The sequence below is a fragment of the Lampetra planeri genome, chromosome 9, assembly GCF_965212315.1.
Source record: "Lampetra planeri chromosome 9, kcLamPlan1.2.h2, whole genome shotgun sequence".
NCBI lineage: Eukaryota > Metazoa > Chordata > Hyperoartia > Petromyzontiformes > Petromyzontidae > Lampetra > Lampetra planeri.
Window position 1 is genome coordinate 11,168,845 of NC_136115.1, and position 23,932 is coordinate 11,192,776.

The following is a 23,932-nucleotide window of genomic DNA, read 5'->3' on the forward strand; positions in this document are numbered from 1 at the left end:
CCGTCCACGTCGCTGTGAGCAACCTGGGCCAGAGCGCATCTCCTCGCCTGCCTCTGCATTTCAGAGTTTATTCAGAGTTTAGAGTTTATTTTATTTGTCACAGGGAAGATCGCGTTTAGCCAGTTGGTCGGCTATTTTACACGGGAGATCCGTGGTGCGTGAGCACAGCACCAGCAACAACAACACAAAACAAAGCCTAAAACATCGCAGAGAAACGAGTACGACAGGGTCCTGAAGCAATCTTTGCTGTTGCCGCTTCATGAACTCTCGATGAATAAACGTCTTTGTTCACGGTTGTGACCATTACTGAGTGCGTGCGTTTTAAATCGCGGGTTTGTTTTACGACTAAATCCATGGCCACCGATCCATAGGAAACCCGCCGATTGTAGAGCAGGCGCAACAGATCCTACGCATGTTTAAAGTAATGCTTGAAGACCTCTAACACGCTGTTACTTTCTATATCAAAACCTTGTTTGTGAGAGTAATTATATGCCTCCTGTTGTTTTACCTTGTTTGCGATTTTAAATGGGATTCAGATGGCATTTTCGGATATGGTGTTGAGTTATAACATTGGAGTTTTTCCAACAAAAAAAAATCCTCCATCCGTAATATACATTTTTTTTTAAACATGAGCAGATGACGATGCCTTAATCACTGTATACATTACAATTGCAATCGCCAGATTTGGAGGTTAAACCTCTGGCCTGGTAGGTGTCCTCTGAGGTTTCTGGTACAGGCACGGGGACGAGACCATCACCACGTGGGGGTGGAGACGTGAACTCGCGTCGCTCTTGAAGTTACCAACGAAAGTTCACCTTCATCGATCACTTTTGTTTGATTTCACCACTAATATCCATGGATATATACTTTAAGAAGCGTCGCTTTGACGCGTTCGCCACCGTCTGTGTCGCTATGCACATTTCGCTTGAGCGCTCCGTTGGTTCGCTCCGTGCTGCGCGGCTCTTAAGGAGGACGAACACCCACAACGTCAAGCGGCGAGCCACAAACAGCACAATCAGCGTTGCTATAGTCGACGCGTTTCTTGGATTGATAAAGGGTTGTTGTTGTTGTTGTTATTATGTGGGTTTGGGGAAAACGCTCCCAAATTGCAGCAGTGTGAGGGAAGGAGCAGAAATAAAAGCGTTGTGATCTGCTGCGTTGGTGGTTGAACACATTGTGGGCGAGGGGGTGAGTGAGTGTGGGGGTGAGTGTATCAGTGAGGGGGTGAGTGTGTAGGTGAGTGAGAGGGTGAGTGAAAGGGTGAGTGTGTAGGTGAGTGAATGGGTGAGTGAGGGGGTGAGTAAGTGAGTGGGTGAGTGGGTGAGTGAGTGAGTGGGTGAGTGAGTGGGTGAGTGAGGGGGTGAGTGAGGGGGTGAGTGAGGGGGTTAGTGTGTAGGTGAGTGGGTGAGTGAGTGGGTGAGTGTGTAGGTGAGTTGAGTGGGTGAGTGAGGGGGTGAGTAAGTGAGTGGGTGAGTGAGGGGGTGAGTGAGGGGGTGAGTGAGGGGGTGAGTGAGGGGGTGAGTGTGTAGGTGAGTGGGTGAGTGTGTAGGTAAGTGAGAGGGTGAGTGAGAGGGTGAGTGTGTAGGTGAGTGAGTGTGTAGGTGAGTGAGTGAGTGGGTGAGTGTGTAGGTGAGTTGAGTGGGTGAGTGAGGGGGTGAGTAAGTGAGTGGGTGAGTGAGAGGGTGAATGAGGGGGTGAGTGAGGGGGTGAGTGTGTAGGTGAGTGAGAGGGTGAATGTGTAGGTGAGTGAGTGGGTGAGTGAGTGAGAGGGTGAGTGTGTAGGTGAGTGTGTGAGTGAGTGGATGAGAGGGTGAGTTTGTAGGTGAGTGTGTAGGTGAGTGAGAGGGTGAGTTAAAGTGAGGGTGGGTGAGTGTATGTGTTGTTGCGACTTGTAGTTAGGTTGATCACACTGGATGAATGGTAGCAGTGTAACACACACACACGATCCACACAAAGATTACTCTATTATTACGTTACGCGAACCACCAAAGTTACTCAGAAAATATTAATATGTGTACAAGAACATCAGCCGTATATTTCACACACACTGCAAATGTTCAATGGCAATCAGTGATCTGATATAACACGAAGTGGTCATTAGCATCGTTGTGGCGAATCAAATAAAACTCATATACTATATACAGTAGAACCTCGGAGATCGAACGCACCAGAACTCGAACAAATCGGTGTTCGAACGATATTTCCGAACATTTTTTGCCCCGGAAACCGAACGAAATTCGGAGGTCGAACGGGGCAATCGCGACTTGAAAGAACCTGTACAGCTGAGACGCGTATGGCCAGCGTGCATGACGCTTGCCCAGACAAAGGTTTTACCGTGTGAGAGGCAGAAACAAACCTCTTTAGATACGTTTTTAGTCAGAAAGAGCTCAAGTGACGCACAGTTAGTGGCAGAAAAGAGGCACAAAAGAGAAAGAACCCCAGAAGGGCGGTTACCCGACATTATTATGGAAGGGGACTCCCCTTCCAAACAATAACACCACCACCACCTCCTCCTCCTCACCACCTTCCACTCAAGCCATCAGCTATCCTTACTACAGGTAAAGTGAAGTTCAATGTTCATTTATTCCATGTATTTATTCATTTATTCCATTTATTATTGTTTCTTATTTTTTTGTATGATTTTATGCATTTAATTACTGTAAACTTCGTGTAAAAATGCTTTATAATGAGATATTTCTTGTGTCTGGAACCAATTAATGTAATTTACATTAATTCTTATGAGGAAAATTAATTCGGTGTTCGAACAATTCGGCGTTCGAACGGCCTTCTGGAACGAATTAAGTTCGATCTCCGGGGTACCACTGTATTATTATTTGTAAAGGTATTGCTTTCTGGGGCGCAGACGGGCGTGTGGGTGGTGGTGATGTCATCGCGCATATTTGCGTGATGACGTCAACAGCATCCCACAGCATTGAGCCGGGGTCGTGCGTGGTGACGTCACGCCCCCTCCCCACTTACCACCCAGACCGTGTATTCCATGAAGAAACGCGGTCAGTGCTAATAAGTACCCTAATAAAATACACAATCAGACAATTCGCCTCTTCCACGTAGCTGTCCCTCCACGTAAAACAATATATATTTTAGCTAATAAGAAGTGTCATTTGTGTGTTTTATTCCTTGATGTGGAGGAACAGATATGTGAAGGAGGAGTGTTGTCTTATTTATTTAGGTATAAACCAAACCACTGATCTTTCAACACAGACAATCTCGCTTCATGTTTGGGGAAGCTGCTATGCACTATCGGACCTGTGCTGCTCTGCGTGACAGAGTGGATAGACCCAGTGGCCAGTTGCACTAAACAACGCAAAGGTAACCCTAACCACCTAAAGAATCACTTCAATGTAAAACTACCTTTCAAATTTCTTTAACGAGGTAAGGCCCACTGAGCCATGTGGCCTTTTTCAAAAGCGACTTGGCCACAAATGATAGCTTAACGAAGTGGCTTAACGTGGAAATGTATAGCAGCCAAACACTTGCAACGCGTGTTTCTAAATGTGGAGAAAGGACCCGGAGAAAATTCCATGCGACCACGGGGAGAGACACGCAAAGCCCAAATATACAATAGGCGTCGTCAGGGTCGGGATCCAACCCACGACCTCCTCCATACCAGGAGAGGTAGTTCACATCTCGCCACCGCGGCACCCTAGTTCAGTACGTAAACCAGTCAAGGCTGGCACATGTCTGTGAGACCCAGCGCTGTTGGCTTGAGAGTTGGTGGATCACGCAGAGATTTGTGAAAATCCCACAGCTGCTGACTTACAAGGTAGCCGGAGCTATAACATCTGCTAAACCAGCAGCATTTAACAAGCTTGGCTGCTGATGAGACCCTGAATCTGGACATTTGTCCAAAGTTTGATTCCTTAAACAAATGTGGCTTTGTCATATTGGTCTAGTAAGCCAATAGGCGACTCTGATGGATTAAAGTGCAGTATTTTACTCGTATGAAGAGACAGATCCGAGTTTGGCTTTGAACATGAATTGGCCAAACATACTAAAGCAAGAACCTCCTCTTCTGAAATGCACAGGCTTTTTTGGATTGATAAATAAACGTTACCATTGTAATATTATCAGGGGAATGTTCACGTAAAACCATGATACATAAGTTGACAATATGCCTCGTTCCCGTATTTCTCTCCGCATGAGTATATTTTGACACATCCCATTCAGCCACACGATCTTCTTGGGAGAGCATCATTTCAGCAGCATTGGCTTGATACAGGAACATTTTCTTTTGATGCAGTTGGTGATGAATACGGTACAGCGGTGTCCCCGAGGAGTAATGTCAAAGGCAGGCGGAGGGTGCGATGACATATACTCGGATCTCGAATGGCGAAGCATTCACAGTACGGACAGTCCTCGACCTACGAAAACAATCAGTTCCTGAGACCCGTTCGTAAGTCGAACGGTTCGTAAGTAGGAACAGGGTAATCTCCTGTATATTTAAATGCCCACACACACACAAACACTGAGCACGAGGCTGACTGATTTACATCTCGCGGAGGATCGCTCAGCTGAACAAAAACAGTGCCGTGGTTCATTTCGTGAAGTGAGAGTTTGCGTTTTAAGTTGATGGTTTAAAAAATAAAAAAAATATTTTGCGGAAGCCGGTTCGTAAGTGCGGGTGTTCGTAAGTGCGGGTGTTTGTAAATGCACGTGTTTGTAAGTCGGGTGTTCGTAAGTGCGGGTGTAAGAGTGGGTGTTCGTAAGTGCGGGTGTAAGTGCGGGTGTTCGTAAGTGCGGGTGTAAGAATGGGTGTTCGTAAGTGCGGGTGTAAGAGCGGGTGTTCGTAAGTGCGGGTGTAAGAATGGGTGTTCGTAAGTGCGGGTGTAAGTGCGGGTGTTCGTAAGTGCGGGTGTTTGTAAGCCGGGTGCTCGTGAGGGGTGCTCGTAAGTGCGGCTGCTCGTAAGTCGAAGACCGTCTGCATTGTGGACGTCCGTGCAGTTTCTCTGCTCTGAGCCTCCTTAAGAGATGGGGAAGGGGAAGGGAGCAGGAGGAGGAGTCGCCCCGCCCCGCCGCGGGTGACGCTGCGCGGCCGTCTCGGCACTGGCGGCGAACGCTGCCGCCGCCGCCTTCATCCGCTGCCGCGGCTCCATCCTCTACCACACGACTGCGGCTTCGACTACAGCTACTAACCACGACTGCCACTACCGTTGCTGCTGCTGCTGTTGTTGTTACGAGTACCCAGTGCTGCTACAGCTATCGCTGCTGTCCGTGCGGGAGCAGCTACGCGCTCGAACGTCCCCGCCGCGAGAGACATCGGGGTCGGTGCGGACAGTCCGTGGCGGTTCCTCTCCGGGTCCCAGTCTCGCTCCCCGGGGGGATCGAGCAGCGGAGGCCGCCGTGGTCCCGACGGTTCGGGTGCCCGGGCAGGCAGAGGACCTCGCGTGTGCGTGAAGGGAGAGACGCAGAGAGTGTTGGTGGTGGTGGTGGTGGGGGTGCTGAGCCGGGTGTGGGGGAGGGAAGCGGATCGGAGCGAGGGAGGAGGAGGAGCGGGGGGAGGAGGAGGAGGGGTCCACTCGAGAGACCGAGACCCCCTGGGCACACGGAGAAGAGCGACAACAGAGATAGCCTCCTCACATCACCATCATCATCACCACCACCATCACCACCACCACCATCACCAAGCCCTCCGTTCACAACGACGCAAGGCGGCGCCGGACGCCGGGAGAGGCGGTCACTTGTTGCCGAGGACGAGGAGTGAAACCCCGCAGCCTACCCCGCTGCTGTAGGCACGCAGAGCTCGCGTAGCCCCCCCCCCCCGCGGGTCCCGGGGCCGACATGGAGTGGTGCCCACGGCAGAACGGCTGACGCCTCCTGGGGGGTCCTTGTCGCTGCCATCTCCTGCCGCTCCTGCAGCTGCCTCTCTCCTCCTCCTCCTGCTGCTGCATCTTGTCCAGGGGACCGAGAGCGCGACCATGAGCTCCTACGTGGACCAGGAGTTTCGAGAGGCGCTCATGAGGAGCCCGGCCGAGAGGAAAACTCAGGTGAGCGGCGGTGGGGGGACACGGGGAGGGAGGGTGAGATGGGGATACGGGGAATGTGTTTGAGCCACCGGGATGGTGATGGAGACATGTGGATGGTGATGGAGACATGTGGATGGTGATGGAGACATGTGGATGGTGATGAGGACACAGGGTGATGGGGACATGGTTATGGGGACATGGTGATGGGGATAAGGTGATGGGGATACGTGGAATGTGTTTGAGCTACCAGGACGGTGATGGAGACATGGGGATAGGGACACCGGGACTGTGATGGGGACATGGGGTGATGGGGAGGGTGATGGGGACACGGGGACGGTGATGGGGACACGGGGTGATGGGGAGGATGATGGGGGACACGGGGACGGTGATGGGGACACGTGGTGATGGGGTTGGTGATGGAGACATGGTGATGGTGATGGAGACATGGGGATGGTGATGAGGACACAGGGTGATGGGGAGGGTGATGGGGACATGGTGATGGGGATACGTGGAATGTGTTTGAGCCACCAGGACGGTGATGGAGACATGGGGATGGTGATGGGGACACGGGGACGGTGATGGGGACACGGGGACAAAGACACGGGTCCGTGAGGATACAGCGACAAGGGGACCAGGGACATGGAGATTTGGGTGTATTGATTCAGAGGACATGAAGACATGGACACGACGGGGACTTGGAACGACACGGGGATATGGGGACGTGCGGACACTGGCTTCTGGAAACATGAGGACACACGCTTAGGAGACAGAGGCACAGGGTCGTGATGATACAAAACAAATACAAAGATCCCCCGTATAGTCTAACAGATTATTGGGACGGGTGCTGTTAGTAGGTGACCAGCACCACGCCCGGCCGCCTTTGTCTCCCGAGTGGCAATGTTTACACATTATGATGATACAGGCACATGGGAAGATACCTGCTTGGAGACAATGTGATAAGGCGCGCACAAACTTGGGAGATAGGAGGGAATTAGAATATGTATATTGAGGAATCCGATGAGCTATAAAGCGAATTTTTCACGGATATCCAATAGTTTTCACGGACGTGGGCACGGAGACGCAGAGACGCAAGGATAGAGAGAAACAGACATGGACATATAGATGTCTGGAGGCACGGAGGGTGGCGTGTTACATGGTGACATGAATACACGAAGACGGGGTGGGGCATGGGAAATAGAGACACGGGGACATTAAGACGTTAGGACATGGACACCGAGACTTCCCACGAGCACGCGAAGTCGAATATGTAGTAGACACCGGGACGGAGAGAAGACGAATGGTGATGTGACGCGTGGAGGCACTGACCCACGGGGACACGCATGGCAGCTCGGGGCACGCGCTGGGCGGTGCTCGCTCTCGCACACGTGGAGGTGGTGAAGATGGGGGGCAGGGGGTGGTGGAGATGGGGGGCAGGAGGTGGTGGTGATGGTGGGCAGGGGGTGGTGGAGATGGTGGGCAGGAGGTAGTGGAGATGCAGGGTGGGAGGTGGTGGAGATGGGGGGCAGGAGCTGGTGGAGATGGGGGGCAGGAGGTGGTGGAGATGGGAGGCGGGAGGTGGTGGAGATGGGGGGCAGGAGGTGGTGGAGATGTTGGGGCAGGAGGTGGTGGAGATGGGGGGCGGGAGGTGGTGGAGATGGGGGGCAGGAGGTGGTGGAGATGCAGGGGGGAGGTGTTGAAGGTGCAGGGCAGGGGGGTGCAGTCGCAAGGCTGTGAGATTTCAGCATTCCCAGCCACATGTCTCCATAGACAACTGGTCCACAGCAGCGTGGTGCTTTTTGTAGTGGTGGTGTGTGTGATGTTTGTAAAGATTGAGTGTTGGTGTCTGAAACACTTTACACTGTCCAAAGGAATGTCCAAAGCTCATGGAGCCCCACATTACAGCCATCCTTTGGTTGTCGAGTTCGAGACCGGCATAAGTGCATTGGTTCCCAACCCGTGGTCCGCATGGCTGTGGGAACTGGTCCTGCGAAACTGTTGCAGATACTGCGATGTTTTCTTCCCTTCACAAAACACCATATATTTTACTGCCCTTTCCGCAACTATTTAGATTATATTCCCTGGCTAGTCAACACAGCTGGCTCTTGACAGAATCTGCTGACGGCTCGCATTGTTTACCCGTATCATACCAGATGTTATTGGCGGATTGTGGGTCCGCACATATTATTGTGACTGCTGGCAGTGGTTTGTCGGTCCAGAGTTGTTGGGAAGGACTGCTTGCTGCTCTGGAGATGCAGGCAATTTAGCAGTGGAAATTGGTTTATATTTAGCCAAGTGACGTCTTTGCAAAGGCAGGCACTAAAAACCACACTCGAATAAATGCTCTAGGATTACCATTGTTATTTCAAAACATTGGATATATTATATAACATCATCTTGGTCAAACTGAATTTCTAACGCCAATCGCCATATCTGTTATTCACATTATATTTAAATGGACTGTGGTGGTCATCATGGTTGTGCCTTACAGATTTTTTTTTCTATAAAATTAAACCGTGATATGCTGTCAACATGAGGGCTTTCTTCGAACTAACCAGCCCGTGTGCCTCCGGCACGTACAGCTTGCGCGTGTTTTCTTCGCTGCTTGCTACGGTTCTTTGCATGTGCCGCCGACTCGGGTGTGCTCTGTCGAGGTGTGAGGTCAGCTGTAGGTCATGTCATGGTGTGTGTGCGGCAGTGTGTGTGTGTGTCATGTCAAGGTGTGGCCACATGGTAAGGTCATGGTGTGGGCCAGGTCAGAGTGTTGAGCACAGCTGAAGGGGAGTGATAGTGCAGCGGTTAGCGCGCTGCGCTATGAGCCCGGCGATCCGGGTTCAATTCCCGCCTCACGGCCAACACCAGTGACGATTATCTGAACCAGTCCTGGGCCTCCCCTGGGTCAACTCAGCCTCAAATTAGTACCTGGTGCAGTGTGTAAACATCGCCGCTGGGGAGACAAAGGCGGTCGGGCATGGTGCTGGCCACCCACCCTCTCGTGTACCGTTCCGGCCTTCATAGGTGCTCGCTAACAGCACTTGCCCCTACAGTCTGTTAAGGCTATATGGGGGATCTTTGTTTTTGTCAAGGTGTGGCCACAGTGTAAGGTCACGGTGTGGGCCAGGTCACAGTGTTGGGCACAGATGGAGGACACGCCCACACCTGTGGCCCTGGGTTTGGTCCATTTTGTTGAAATGTGTGGATGTGAGCTCACCGTGAAACTTAAAACTATACAAATTATTTTATTTTACCAGGTAAGGCCCACTGAGCTACATGGCTCTTTTTCAGAAGCGACCTGGCCACAAGTGATAGCTCGGCGAAGTGGCTTACGTGGACATTTATAGCAGCCAAATATTCTAAACGCATGTTTATAAATTTGGAGGGAGGACCCGGAGAAAAATCCACACGACCACAGCGAGAACATGCAAACTTCAAATGTACAGGCGTCAGGGTCAGAATCGAACCCACGAGCTCCTGCATACCAGGCGAGGTAGTTAACATCTCGTCACCCCGCAGCGTATCCCGTGCTCTGACGACGGGGCCTGTGCTCTCGGTTACCCCTCGGTTACCCCTCCCCCTCGCTGGTTTGTCACAGGCCCCTGTGTTTGTTCGGCAGGCCGCTCACATTTACGTTTGTTTTGCACACGGCCCAACCCAGGCCCAGCACGCGTAGGATCATTCGTCAACTGGGTGGCAGGCCGATGCATGACAGTTATCTCAAGAGCACCCACCCCTCATTTAAGAACACTCACCCCTTATTTAAGAACACTATAAGGCAATGCATTGTTTACCAGAGCCCTTCATTGAAGTGTGATGGTGGGATATAACAATACTTCAGCCACCTAGAGTGCACAAGTTGAAAAGTGTGTACACATTATTACATCATTCCAGTGTATGGCCACTATTAGTAAAGCGATATAAAGATCGTTTTATCGACGGTGGATAATTGGGTAGAGTTATTTGTAGTGGGGCAGATGTGTTTAACTTTGGGAATGGACCACACCAACCCTAGCAGTTTTGTGTGACCGAGGAAGATTGAGTGGGGGGCACTTTGCTCATATTTTTTGCTCATGAAGATGGTGTAGAACTCGAGGCAATTGCTTGCAACCCTTTTAAGGTAGAGTTGCCGAGGGGAGGAGAGCAGTCTGTAAGCCTGTCAGCCTGCCTGTTACTACGGCTTCATCACATACGGCTCTATTAGTCTATTGTTTGAAGACCCCATCAGATGCTGGGCTGTCAGCCTATTGTCCAAAGATTTCCTCCTGACACTGGTCTGTCAATTCCTTTATCAAACGTTTCACAGCAATGCTATCCTTTGGGCAACAGGGAAATCAATACAATCCCAGCTGATTAACTATACACATTTGTAAATATTGTCCCGTTGTAAGTGGGAGGAAAACACATTTATGGGATGAATGGCAGTGTTTATGGATATGGGTGAGAAACAACCAGTTGGTGTGTATTTGCAGCAATTAGCCTTGCACAATGCGGAGGGGATGTCAAAGCCGTTTTGGTGGAAGGAGCTTTTCTGGTCTTTGAGGATTTAGATCCACTATGGCCCTGAAAAAGAAATGGCCATGGAACTAGCGGCAGCACAATGGCCATGATGGAGTAGTCCCCGAGGGGTAGCGGGGGCTGATGGTGCGGGGTGTGCGGGCGGTGGTGAGTCCCGTGCACACAGAGCCGGGCAGCCACCGATGGATGGACGGGGAGTTTGGCTCTGTGAGATTTCTGTAGCCGATAGTGCCAAGTAGGGTGCCCTCCTCTTCCGTTGCTTGTGATGATTTTGGTGCCCGGTCACTGCCCTATATGACACGTGGCAGCCATTCGTGACACCGTGACCTTGGCATTCGCCTAATGAATGGGTGTTATGGGACCAGTGTTCATCTGTGCCCTCTAATGCACACAGTGCTATGGTGGTTGTTCCGGTGAATGAATGCATTAGCTAGTCTGGCGAGCCTTGTCAATGGGGGCGTCGCACAATATGAAAATGTACAATCATTTTAACGCGTGTGAGTATTGTTGTTTACTTTACAGTTTTGTATGCAAACCGTATTGCTCTCAAAGCCCAATGAACGATATGTGCATTGCAGGTGACTGTACCCTCTAAGCTACAGAGTAAATAGTGTGTGTGTGTAATTCGAGGAGTGGTCGTGTTTGTGTTCTTGCATCGCACTGTCGTCCTTCTGACCAGGCATTGAGATGTGTTTTGTGAACATCAGTGGACGTTTGAACCTGGCTTGGCCTCTCCTAGATGATCAAGTCAAGCTAAAATGAATACTTAACATTAGCAATGGGGCCACAAAGGTGCCTGAGCCACACCACCTTATCATATAACATGACAGCCTTAATAGGTGCTCACTGACAACACTTTACCCACCGGTCGATAAGTTGTAACGGATGATATTTCTCAACGTTTGCAGCGAGGCCACGAGGTTGCTGGTCGTGCCTTCTGTAATGATGTCTGCACGGTCTTCCACGTGCGACAATGAGGAGGAGCGGTCGCACTCGTGTGGGTGGACAGAGGGTGCAAAACGGGTGTCAGGGCCATCGGCTGCTGTTTGCTATTCTGGCCGCTTAATTAATGGAAAACATTCTCCACCAGTGCAACATCTTGACACGGAGTATTTATAGCTGTGGGCTGGGGTTAATTTTTTTCCCCGAAGATGGCGAGCACATGAGTGCTTGTAGAATGGCTGTGGTAGACTGATAGAGTTCTGTCAATTGAGAAAAATCCGTTTTGCGCAGTTTGTTTATTCATGTGTTTGTCCTTGTGATGCATGACATTTTTGGATACGACACATTCTCCTGGTGGTATTGCCGATCGAGCTGTGAAATGTCCTCGCACATGCATTCTTATTGTGCTCATCGGTGTGCCAATATTGCTGTGAGTTGCCTTTAACATTATTATTTTTATATATAAATGTTTGACCTTAGAGCGTCACTGGAATATAATGTTTTTTTAAAGTAAATGTAGTATAAAGTATCGAGAGAGATAGAGAAAGAAAGTGATGAGAGAGAATGTGATGCGAGAAAGTGATGATAGTAAAATATAATAATTTTCACGCATTTAATAGTTTATTATGTATTTAAGATCATTTTCATAGGCCAATATTATCTGCGAAATTTGCTATTCACGGGCATGTCTGGAACGTATCTCTCGCGAATAACGAGGAAATACCGTACTTGAGATCGGTACTCAGAAACCCTTATATAAACTACAGTTGACTGTTATGAGAAATGTCTCCCCAGTCTTACAAAACCCCAATTCCCCTTCAACAATGACTGGGGCTGATGTAAGATTTACAGTATGTCCACGTCTCTTTCTCCCCTCTGGCATCGGTGCTTTAGTCCAATATCTCACTCAAACCAGATCAGTGATGGGTCAAGGGAATTGTGACCTATTTGAGACCGCGCTATGGAAATATTAACCACCGCCACCGCATTAAAATGCATAAAATTAAGTAACTTATATTTTTAAACTAAACTATTTTTTTTATTCTACCAGGTAAGGCCCACTGAGCTATACAGGTCTTTTTTCAGAATCGACCTGGCCACAAATGCTAGCTCAACAAAGTGGCTTACCATGTGGAAATGTATGGCATCCAACTACTTTAAACCCATGTTTCTAAATGTGGAGGGAAAAACCGGAGGAACCTGGCCACAAATTCACGCGACCACTAGGTCGGGATCGATCCTACAAGCTCCGGTAGACCAGGCGAAGTAGTTAACATCTCGCAACTGCAAAACTGAAATTCTCAGGCAAGGTCTCTCTCTCTCCGAGCCAATGTGATTTCATGATCATCTCTATTGATGGTCCTAAGGCAGTGGTGGAAATTCCACATTGATTTGACAAGAGCAGGCATATCCATTGGACGAGCCATGCTGTCTTACCATGTAGTGTGCTGTCTCTATACGGGTGCAGTACATTTGGGAGTGTGCGTTAAATGCAGCATAAAATAGGTTTGCTGTGGCCAAGAAACCTCAACCAACTGAATGCCTGTCTGTAAAAATGTTGACTGCTATTTTTCAACCAAACGTATTTTCAGTTTTACCACGATTCATATTCTTGGTTCTTTCGGTAAAGTGCGTAGATAAAGACTGCTTGTGTTGCGATCGAAACGTCGTGGTTTTATGCTTTTATTAAAAAAAAAATTATATCTACATGACTTTACCGAAATAACCAAGAATATGAATTCCTGCAGTCACAAAAGTTTTAAGTCAAAATTTACCACGATTGTTTATTTTCCATTTTTTTTAAAGACTCAAATAGTTACACTACGTGTGCAGTACTGTATGCGTGCCTAAACCACATACACGTTTAATACCCAGCACTCATACTTTGAGGCTCAATATTGTACACACCTCCATATCCGTAGAATCTCAAAGCAGTGTTTTTCTCAAGCCAGCTATTCTTTGTTTACAATCGCATGACGTCCTCAAGTTCGCCGGAATGCTTTTGTGTGGCCCTTTAACTCGCCAGGGACTGCATGCCTGGCCGTGGAATGTGACCCACTCGCCAAATAAATGCATTGGGGGAGCGGCGAGTGAGTGACCGAGCAAGCGAGCGGCAGCGGGGAGACCCTGGTCCTGCAGGTGTACGCGTGCTTACGTAACCTGCGTGGGCTTTTGGCTTCCGGGACCGCCGGCTCTCTGCGTGACCGCCCGTCCGGCCCCCAGTGCCACCGCCGCTGCCGCTTCTGCACTGACGGGCGATGACAGATGGACCTTTCGTCTGTCGGCGAGCCTTGTTAATATTTAATATTGAGAGATGATGTCTAGGGGGCAGCCTGCCAGCCCTGGTGGGAGATAAGGGCGTTCGGTGGAGTCCTACCCACGGGCAGGCCGTCATCATGCGCAGGGGAATTGCCATGGAAGTGTGTTTTTCTGCACGGTGCCATCCTTCTTGTGCTGGCATGTGCTTGAGAACCGGGCCGTTGGGATATTGCAGGAGCCGTGTGGTGTCTTTTGATTCCTCTGCAGTCTGCGAGTAGGGCATGTCTTTATGAACACTAATTGTGACGGGGATATACTGTGGGTGTTCTGTCTGAGCACATTAGTCACTGGCGACGCTCGTTTGCACGTGCGTGGTGGATGGATGAGTGGGGGGGGGGACTCACTTCCAGTGCGTAAATTGTTCATTCTCTGCTTGGCCCTCCACTCAAGGTTAGGTCTTAGCTGAATTTTAAGTGATGTCACGCCTTCCTTATTATTGTAGGCCAGCTACGTCACTGCCCCGCCTAATGAATTCCTTTCGCCAAAACCTTTGCTCACGAATGCTGGCAACCGCGTGGCTTGAGCATTTGCCTGCGAGCATGTAGCTCTTAACGCGAATGGAAACAATGTACGGTCGGGTGTGTTGGCCGTTTGCTTTGCATTTGATTTCACGGCGGCAAGGACAACTCAGCCTGTAGAGCATCGAGGCGCCCATCATATTCAATCGTGAATTTAAGTACCAATTGAGGTCGACTCATCATCATCATCACCGCCATCACTCAGAGGTCTGTAAAATGTGGACTAGCTACATCGCTCCCTTTTGTGTTTAGTTTGTTGTCCTGACCCCCGCACCTCCGATTAGCATGGTTGGGTACGTACAGTGCGAAAGAAGTTAAACATACACACTTGGAAAGCCAACGGTGCTTTTCTTACAGATAGACTGGCAGCCCATGTCCTCGGAAAACGGATATTTCACTCATGGTTCAGGATCAACAGTGGCGATCGCAAGGAGACCAATTTTATTGCTGTTCTTATTGCACTGCTTATGGCACACCAAGGCTTATTGCTAAGATGCATCGGAAAATACATGAACGGTATACCAATACAGATGAGCATGGATTTCAGTAGCAACTCAAACCAAGGCATGACAAGTTTTCGAATAAAATCCTGCTTGCTAATATACTACAGCAGCAAAAGTAAATAAATACACAATACAGTATGTGAATTTTAAATTATATAGATTAATAGTAAAACATTTGACATGTATCCATTACATTTTATTTGAATTTAAAAATGACAAACCGCCCCCATCCCCCTCGAAGCCATCTCTATTGTTATCACGATTTGCATTCCCTTAGCGCCGGGGATGAAACCGCACCCATCTCAGAGGGCTTTACAGAAATGCACAGAAACAATAACAATAGCATTAGAACAATGATGGTGGGGGGTGGGGGGGGAAGGTAGCCACAATAACAGAAGGACAGAATGTATGAGGTACGTTAAGTCGGACGTAGTTTCACATGATGGCAGATGAAAACAGTTCCTGGGTGTATACAATGAGGGGAAAATAAATAAATAGAACTCCAGGGGTTGTTTCACCCTGGAATCGGTCGGCAGGAACGTGAGCGTGGGATCACGCTTGCCATCACGTAGCACACAAAGACCACCCCCCCCATCAGTGCTTCGGTTAACTTGAAAACCGGGATCTGGTTTTCTGCCCTGGGGGTTGTTTTTAAATCGGTTTACATCAAGGGTCTCGTTCATTGACTGACGGATTCGGTGTCGGCCGTGTAATACTATGCATTGCACGTAGGACTGGATGTTGTTGCCTCATAATTGGGTTTATGATTACAGCTTGGGAGCAGAAATACATCCGTTTATAGCGGAGGCTGACAATGTTTCGGGTTTAAAAAAAAGGGAAAAAATTGCCTACCATTCTAGATATTTAAAAAAAGATAAAAATGTGCTCAGTCACGTGATTGGTAGGTGTCTATTCAAGCAGCGGATGTGTTGAGCAGCAGCGTCTCCAAACGCGTACGTCTTTCGTCATACGCACTTGGAATTGAGCAGCAAGTGTACAGCGACGTCTGGGTTGTGAATCCAGCGCTGGGTTCCGGGAAGAGCGAGTGAATCCCACGCGTTTCCTCGGGGAGTGCTCGCAGTGGACACAATTTCACACAGACCCACGGACTCGCACGGAGACCCACGCACTCGCACGGAGACCCACGGACTCGCACGGAGACGCATGGACCTAAAACTCGCACAGAGCCCGTTCGACTCGCAGTGGACATGAGTTCACGATGTGCTCCACTGTTTGTCGCAGTTGTATTTGGAGGACTTTTATTTTCTATTTGTGGAGGAGGAGGTTGTACCTGCCATGGCCAGTGCGGATACGACGTGAAGCAGCCCCCTGCTTGCAGAGGGGGGGGGGCAGTGAGCTCCCTGATGGCCGAGTGGTGGTGGGATCCACGATGTCTGCATTGCTCTCTCCACTGAACTTCCATGCTGCCTGTGCATGTAGAATGTGCACGTTACAGGCTTGTATACAGTTAATACAAACACAATAACTTAAAAGGTGAAAGAGACCCTGAGGCCAACTGTATGTGTTTTTAATGCCCCATTTGGCTGTGCAGCTTTTTGCTGGCGTGCCAATCCAGCCCCAGCCTGTGGCCTCGAGACCTCGGCCTGCTCCTCGCCGTGTGCTCGGGTAGATATTATCTTTGGGGGCATATGCCACTCTCACGCTTTTGGACCTTAAGTAAGCAAATTCTATCTTCTTCCACGGTGACACTGTGAACAGCCGCTTAACGAATTATTCCCAAGTTTGAAAGCCTTAGAAAATCCTATTTTGGTTTTTTGAATGTCACATTGCCTGGTAAAGGGATCGCACTCTGCAAGCCTCCCCACCGCCCACCGGCGACACCCCCTCCGTCTATGTATACAGACCCCGTGCACACAACAGCCTTATCCTCTGTGCTTTTCCATTGTTTGTCATTCCTGTTGACACGCTGTTTCCCTGCTATTCTGAAGGGGGCGGAGGGGGGGTCACACTCGCCCACAGTCTCCCACAGTCAGTGTGGCCTGCTTCCTTCATAAATGGAAAGTTAGAGACCAGCCACTGCAGTGCGATGGTGGCCATGCAACACAAACTATGGACCCGTATGTGGTAAACCCACTTGTGGTCTCTGTGCTCCTTCAACGGAGGAGGAACAGAAAGACCACACGAACTTTCTCCTGAAGCCCTCCCGTCGTGGCCAGCCGACCTCGACATTGGCATGTAGGCTCCTGAACTTGTTGCGATCACGCGGAAGAGTAGAAGAGTGTGGGTGAACTCGGCCTTTTCAATATTTCCCAAAATCGAGTGATGCGGACATGAAGTCCGTTTTCAGTCCGACGTTTATGGGTCGTAAACGTCAGATTGAAACCGTCGGAAATCGAGCCAAACACCACAAGGTACAGCCCGAAAACATATCCGAGATCTGTACAACACAACCGTGAAAACCTACACAGTAGGTTTATGCTTTGTATGCATATTTGTAAAGGAATAATATAATTAAATACAATTATGGGTGCACCGAATCGCACTTCTGATGAACACTGAATTCCTCAACTAGGTATCGGGCGGATCCGAATTCTAAGCCGAATAAGTCTTTGATAGGATATGAAGAGAGATGTGGATGAGAGGATGTAGTGAGATGAGATTAGAGATGTAAACTAGAGATAGGGGTGTAGTCACGATGCGAGAGATCCAGGGGAGGATGCAGAGTTACTGAGATGAGAGGAGATAGATGCAGACTGAGAGAGACGTGAGCTTGGAGCGCTGTAGACAAGGGACGGGAATTAAGTTACATTTAATAATTGATCGCATTCGGCATTTTCGCCATTCTCGGAGCGCGAGGCTCTCGTGCCGGGCTTGGATGATTCGCAGACGCGGGCTGCGGTGGTTCGGCACCAGGGAGCGATGTTGCCGCGTGTGATCCCAGTTGAGCAATTTGCGGTGTAATTATTTAGATTTTTTGTTGTTGTTGAACATTCTGGACCACGACACCAGCGCGCGCGCGCGCGCGCGATGTCCTCCTCCTCGGTTGGAACGATGTCGGGGGATCCGTTGACTTCCACTGTGAAGCCGACGGCGCATGTTTTTTGATAAACACCCCGTGGTAATAGCCACGGCAGCCCGCCGATTTCACAGAAAAAGTGACAGATAAAGGTGTCCCGTATAGTTTTATCCTTTTAAGGCTCTACGGCGTTATTGACGGCCGCGTTGAGTTTTTTTCCTCCCGTTATCTGTGCTTGTGCACCACTGCCGACGCAGTATCATCCAAAAAAATGTAAGTGTTTTATGTTTTGTAATTATTAAGTGGGAAATGTTCCACCGCGTAGCAGATAGCCTAATCGTGAGCGCTTCTGCTTCCTTTACGCACGGAACGGACTCCTTGGCTGCGTTTCTGTTGATATTTCTCGGAGAATTAGAGGTTACGTACAATCTGAAAGTTAACAGAAGTTACGTTGCCTTTTATCTGAAGAAACGTGCTCTCCCTCCGCTAAATGAATGCCTTAGCACATCCGATTAGCATGGTTGGCTGTGTACGGTGCGAAAGACATTCAACATACATATACATATACAAATACTCGTTGGTTCTTTCGGTAAAGTCACGTAGGCAGAAAAATAATAGATCACGACGTTTCGATCGCAACGCAAGCAATCGTCATCAGGTGGGACAACCACAGCAAGTAAAAACTGCTTAAGTAGTGATCTATTATTATTCTACCTACGTGACTTTACCGAAATAACCAAAGAATATTGATTCCTGTAGTCACGAAAGTTTCAAATCTACAAATGTGTGTAATTGAGACTAGTTTAATTCGGGTTGAGTATCGAATCAAAGTGTCCAAAATTAGTTTGGGTTCGAGCATATTTCTGATCTGCATGGCTGTACAACGTGTACGTGTGTACAGTATGTTGACGTTATATAGCACTGTACGTAGCCAACCGAGTTAATCGGAGGTGCATCACGTGTCCCCATTATGCTCACTGCGCCAGCCGACTGATTTCCTATTCCTCCCACAGATAAATACTACTGTCACCAGTCACATATAGCTATGTTTGTATAATCTGCGTTTTTATAGGCTGTCAAACTACAAGGCTTATCCATAAATTTCACACCAAGTGGCAGTAATGTTATTCTGTGTACACTTAGGCCTGTTTTTTGAAGATGCCCCCCCTCATCCCCACGATGTCAGATCTACACCTCTGATAGTGTTGCAAAGAAATCGCCCTTTAAATTCTCCATATAAAAACACCTCTTACGTTGTAAGAGGAATACTGTATTGTTAATAACAATTCATTTTGCATTGCGTTTACAATCAAACAATGAGTATGAAATGCATTCACAACCGGTCGTTACTGTACAGGGCAATGTAAGCCACATTTTAAATGTTTTAATTCAGGAGAAATCGTCATGGTTATTTTTGTTAAGCCAAACTATCGTAATCCTTCAGGAATTCTTAGTAATAGTGGGAGAAACGTTACAAGAACGCCTTCATGGCTGCCTTCTTTCACCGCATGTTGAGTGCACAGCTGTTTTGTGTGTGTGGGTGTCGGGTGAGTGTGATTACCAATTAAATTTGTGGACTTAAGCCTTTGACTAATTATTTTATTAGTCCGACTGCTTTAATTTTTGTGTGGAGTAGCAGTTATGGGCTTATATGTTTTTTTCCCCTGGATTTATTTGATTTACCAAGGGCATAGTACTTTGATCAGAGCGTATTTCTTTCTTTTTTTACGTAGATGTAAGGGGAATGGAAAAATATTAGTTTAAAAAGATCGTGCTGGGTTTAGAGAATGTATCAACCCTGAATGGACACCAGAGGTTTAACGAATCGCCTCCCTCTCTGGGGACTCGATAATTTGTAGCAATTTAGTTCCACGATTCCTTTTGAGGACTCATATTTTTCTTGGAATTGTGATCATTTGGCGGCCACTGGTGGCTGCAGGGGTTTTGTGAACCCATTACGTGGAACGCACACGAATCGAACAAACGTCAATTCTGACACGTGCGATTTAATTCACGTATTGTGAGCTTTAATCAATGCGTGCCCCTCTCCTGAAAAAAAGCGTGCGGCAATAAAAGCCAATTGTGATACAGTGGGCTACAGTAGGAGATTGTGTAAGATTGCTACATCGGCTGATGACGTACACACGTCTGTTCTTCGGTTACGGAGAAGCCAGAAAACCTGACGGATCCAGACGGAGGATCCGGTTGAGACCAACCAGCCTGTAACCTTCCGCAATGACTCGCCGCTCTCTTCCGTTTCTGGGGATTTGTTTGTTCACAAACACCGATTGTGAATGTAAGGGGAAACTGATTTTAGTCCTTTCCCTTTGTCCAGGTCAGAAAACGCACTTGGACAGAGTCCCATTGCTCTGCCCACCTTACCGCTGGCACATCAGCCAACCTGCATGTTTGAGAGTGTAACATTGGCGCTTAAATATCACTGCAGGCAGACAGGCAGACCGGCAGCTTGGCAGTGCCTCGGCAGAAGAGACAATGGGGCTTTTTGATCCTTAGTTCTCAGGATCTGTGCTGTGCGCTGTGTGTCGAGAATGTTGGGTGTAAGCCCACCCTCCTGCGTTGTAGCCAGCTGATGATGAAATTGAGCTGCACAATTTTAAAATTTGGAGGAAAAACCGGAGGAACCGTGGAATAAGCCACACGACCACGGGGAGAAGATGCAAACTCCAAATATACAGGCGTCATGGTCGGAATCGAACCCACGAACTCCTGCATACCGGTTGAGGTAGTTAACAGCTCGCCACCACGGTGCCCAAGACAGACCGACGACAACCAGATGAAAAATAAACAATTACATAAATTTAGATTGAAGAGAAGATTTACTTTATTACTATAAAGGGATGTGGGGAGTAAAATGGTGTACCGTGTCCCCATTATATCTGAGTTCAATTCCCTATCGCGGCTCACATCAGTGGTGAATGTTATCTGAACCGGTCTTGGGCACTCCCCCAAACATCCTTCATCTGCCTGCACTGGTCACACGGCTGTCATGACGGACACGGTGTGGGGAGACTTTCATACAGCAGTGGATTGACACGGGGGCCAAACATTATTCTTATTTCCATAACTTGCACACTTAGGCATCTTGGCAACCTCGATAATGTATCCAGAGCCAAAGAGACCATCCTGAGCGACTCAGCGGCCGCTGTCTGTGCACCCGCATTCTTCACTGTTCCATTCACTAAGGGGGGGGGAGAGGCCGTCACAACGTGAGCTTGCGTTGCAGCACCCAGTGCAGTGGGGCTAGCGTCTGCACAGTGTGCACCGTGTGGGGCATGGCGCTGTGCACGGAGTGGACCCCTGACTGTGGACATTGCTGCCTCGCCAGGAGATGTGATTGCGTGGGTGAACGTCATCTGTGTTGCCTTGCCGCGAGTAAACCCACAGGTGAGGTTTTCACTGCAGGACAGGGCGGTTGAGTGATTGCCATGGCTCTGGAAGTTTAACAGTGTGCACGATTTGATAGGCAGTTGGCGATGTGTTGACGAATCTGGCTGTCTGATGCAGCTGGAAGGTTGGGAGCTCAATTTACAGTTGGGTTCTCATCAGTCTTTCATCCATCTGGGAACGATAAAGCCAGTACCACTTTGTGGGGAATTGTCACCAGTAGTTTCCTATGGTGGAGGAAAACACTTTACTTCACCATAAGAATGTAGAATTTTCATCTCTGGCTCGGCGCGTCACCACAAGAGAAGCATTTCCCCACCCTCAGTTGAGTGGAAAACCAATTTGACTTAGAAAAAATGTGAATAGTAAAGAAATATCTGCGACTAAATCTCGTACGTGTCTTAAATTGCCATTGCGGGTATTATTTTTTATTGTACTCTGTAGTGACTGGACCATTGCAGAGGGGTGACTTGATTAAACGAGAACATTTCTCTGTGGTTAAAAGCTAAATGAAGCCAAGTTGAGTACGGTCCAGCAAGCCAGTGCCAACATCTGCTCATTCAAACATTTAATGATGAACGAGCAGTGAACACCCACGTGGGCCCCTGCGGGCGGGAGAGTTGGGGGGCAACGCGCGCCGTCCAGCAGAGGCGGCACCTGGCGCTGTCACCTGTGGTCGTGGAGCGCGGTGGCCGTGAGGCAGAGGTCGCAACCGGGTACCCGATACCCGTACCCTACCCGATACCCGGCTACCCGTACCCGGCCGGGTACGGGTACGGGTCCCCGTTTGCGACCCTGGTGCGGCCGGGTACGGGTACGGGTAGACCGTGAGTCACTGGTGAGTCACCGTTTGTCACTCATTTCCCAACGTCTTGTCTCTTCTCACAATTCAAGTTCCTAGAATCAACCCACCCGCGCCTGCAACATGGCTTCATCCCAGAGGTCGCAATCGGGTACCCGATACCCGTACCCTACCCGTACCCGGCCGGGTACGGGTAGGGTAAGTAATCAAAACCCGTTTGCGACCTCTGCCGTGAGGAATGCCCCCGGTACCGCTGTCACCTGCGCTCACGGGAGCGCGGTGGCCGTTGGGAATATCTCCAGCATGCATGGACGGCAGGGATCGAGTGTGAGGAATCTGCGCTGCACCTATTCTCCATTGAAAGTCGAGTCAAAGGGATTTCTGCTCAAATGAGATTTGAGGCGGTGCTCGACTAACTGCAGCGGTGCCGCTCCTTGCAAGGGACACGTGTGTGCCGTCGCCCGTGTCCCCTAACCAGGCCAGGGCGGCTCTGAAAGAAGAACCGTTGGAATTTAATTGATTTTCATGACACGCTTAGGATGGACGCACCCACACATACCTACCGGATTGTAAGACGCACGCACAAACGCACACACCTACTGGAATGTAAGGCGGGACCACGCACACACACACCTTCCAGATTGTAAGGCGCAGCCACACACACCATTTTCATGTTTCGCGTGATCTGATTTTTTTATCTTCTCTGGTTGGGAAAGTCTTTCTGTGAAACCATGAGGAATTAGTAAAAATGCTGGTGTTTCTGGTGCACCATTTGCCTCCTTATTTACACATTCACTGGGACGTGTAGCATTGTGAGGCAGCCAGATTTATTTTTAGCCTGGCTTAAGGATTTTTTTTCCCTACAACATTATTTGTGTTGGAGAGGCCCATTGGGGTGCCAGGCATTATATATTTACATTGATGTCCAGGCCCCAGCAGGGAGGAATTTGCTTTCATGAATTAGCCTGGTATGGCAGAAATTGGCATGCCTTGACATTTTGTCGACACGTTTGTGATTTAAAATCCTATTTCAGCCACACCTAATGTTGTAAGAATTTGTCATGCTTATAAGGTAAAGAGGAATTATGCTTTTTTGGGGTTCCACTACTCGCAACCCGAATCTGTAGGGCGACCGAGCCAGCAAGTTGGTGGATGCCAAGGCCCCACAATCCTGACATGGGCCTTCACCCCAACACATTCATGAGCTTTATTGGCAGCGAGTGGTTTGGCTCCACGTTGCAACCCAGATAGAGATACAACCGTGAGCATAAAGACCAGCCGAAGACTGGACCGTTGGACCAAGACCAAGGCCCCAGAGCAACGCCAATGATCTTCCACTTTGACAAGCTGCAAGTTTGTCCTGGCATTCCTTGAATGCGGTTTTCCACACCTTCTGCCAAAGTCCTCTATTAAATTACATCTTACCCTTTGCAGGATTAACTGCACATATATACTTATTGTTTTCAGTGTATTAAACATTATGCAGTTGGGAGATTTCAAATATCTGCGAGATCCTGCATATGCTGCCCGCCCCATTTCATTTTTCTTTTTCTTTCCATGCCTGCCACCTCAGCAACCAAAGTATTCTTTCCACGCATTCTGTAAACTTTCCCTGGCACGCACGTTCAGACCGATATTGGCAATCGCACGCAGACTTTTTTGGAATGCGGTTTCTTGTCAAAAATACAGCAGTATAATGGGTTATTTTTTTACACGTGAAATATTCCAGCAGCACTTCATGATAAAGTATATCTGGCTATTGGGATGTTTTTGGCCTGATAACACCACCTCGATCACAACACCCAGTGGACCCACGCCCGCGTCGATCCCAGCAGCCAGAGGATGCTTTGCGTCACCGGCGGGGTGTTGGAGGTAGGCGGCACAAGCTTTCTGATTCGCGTTGGAAGGATTTTTTTTTTTACGGTGCGTGGTTGAGTTGCAGAGCGCGAATACGATCGCACGGGCTCCTGTTC

The 23,932-nt window shown here is 48.9% G+C and overlaps 1 protein-coding gene across 6 annotated transcripts in view; it reads left to right on the forward strand.

Annotated features, from left to right (window-relative positions):
• The first annotated feature begins 5,038 nt into the window (after positions 1-5,038).
• The window catches only part of LOC144720673 (rap guanine nucleotide exchange factor 2-like), a 232,657-nt gene continuing 213,763 nt past the window's right edge, over positions 5,039-23,932 (forward strand). For 5 of the 6 annotated variants that reach the window (XM_078597611.1, XM_078597614.1, XM_078597616.1 and 2 more), the window contains exon 1: positions 5,039-6,005. In XM_078597611.1, coding sequence (XP_078453737.1) covers positions 5,937-6,005 — 69 coding nt within the window. In that variant the 5' untranslated portion in view covers positions 5,039-5,936. Of the gene's footprint in view, positions 6,006-17,780; positions 18,026-23,932 lie in introns of those variants that run through there. The other variant, XM_078597615.1, reaches the window with a different exon arrangement.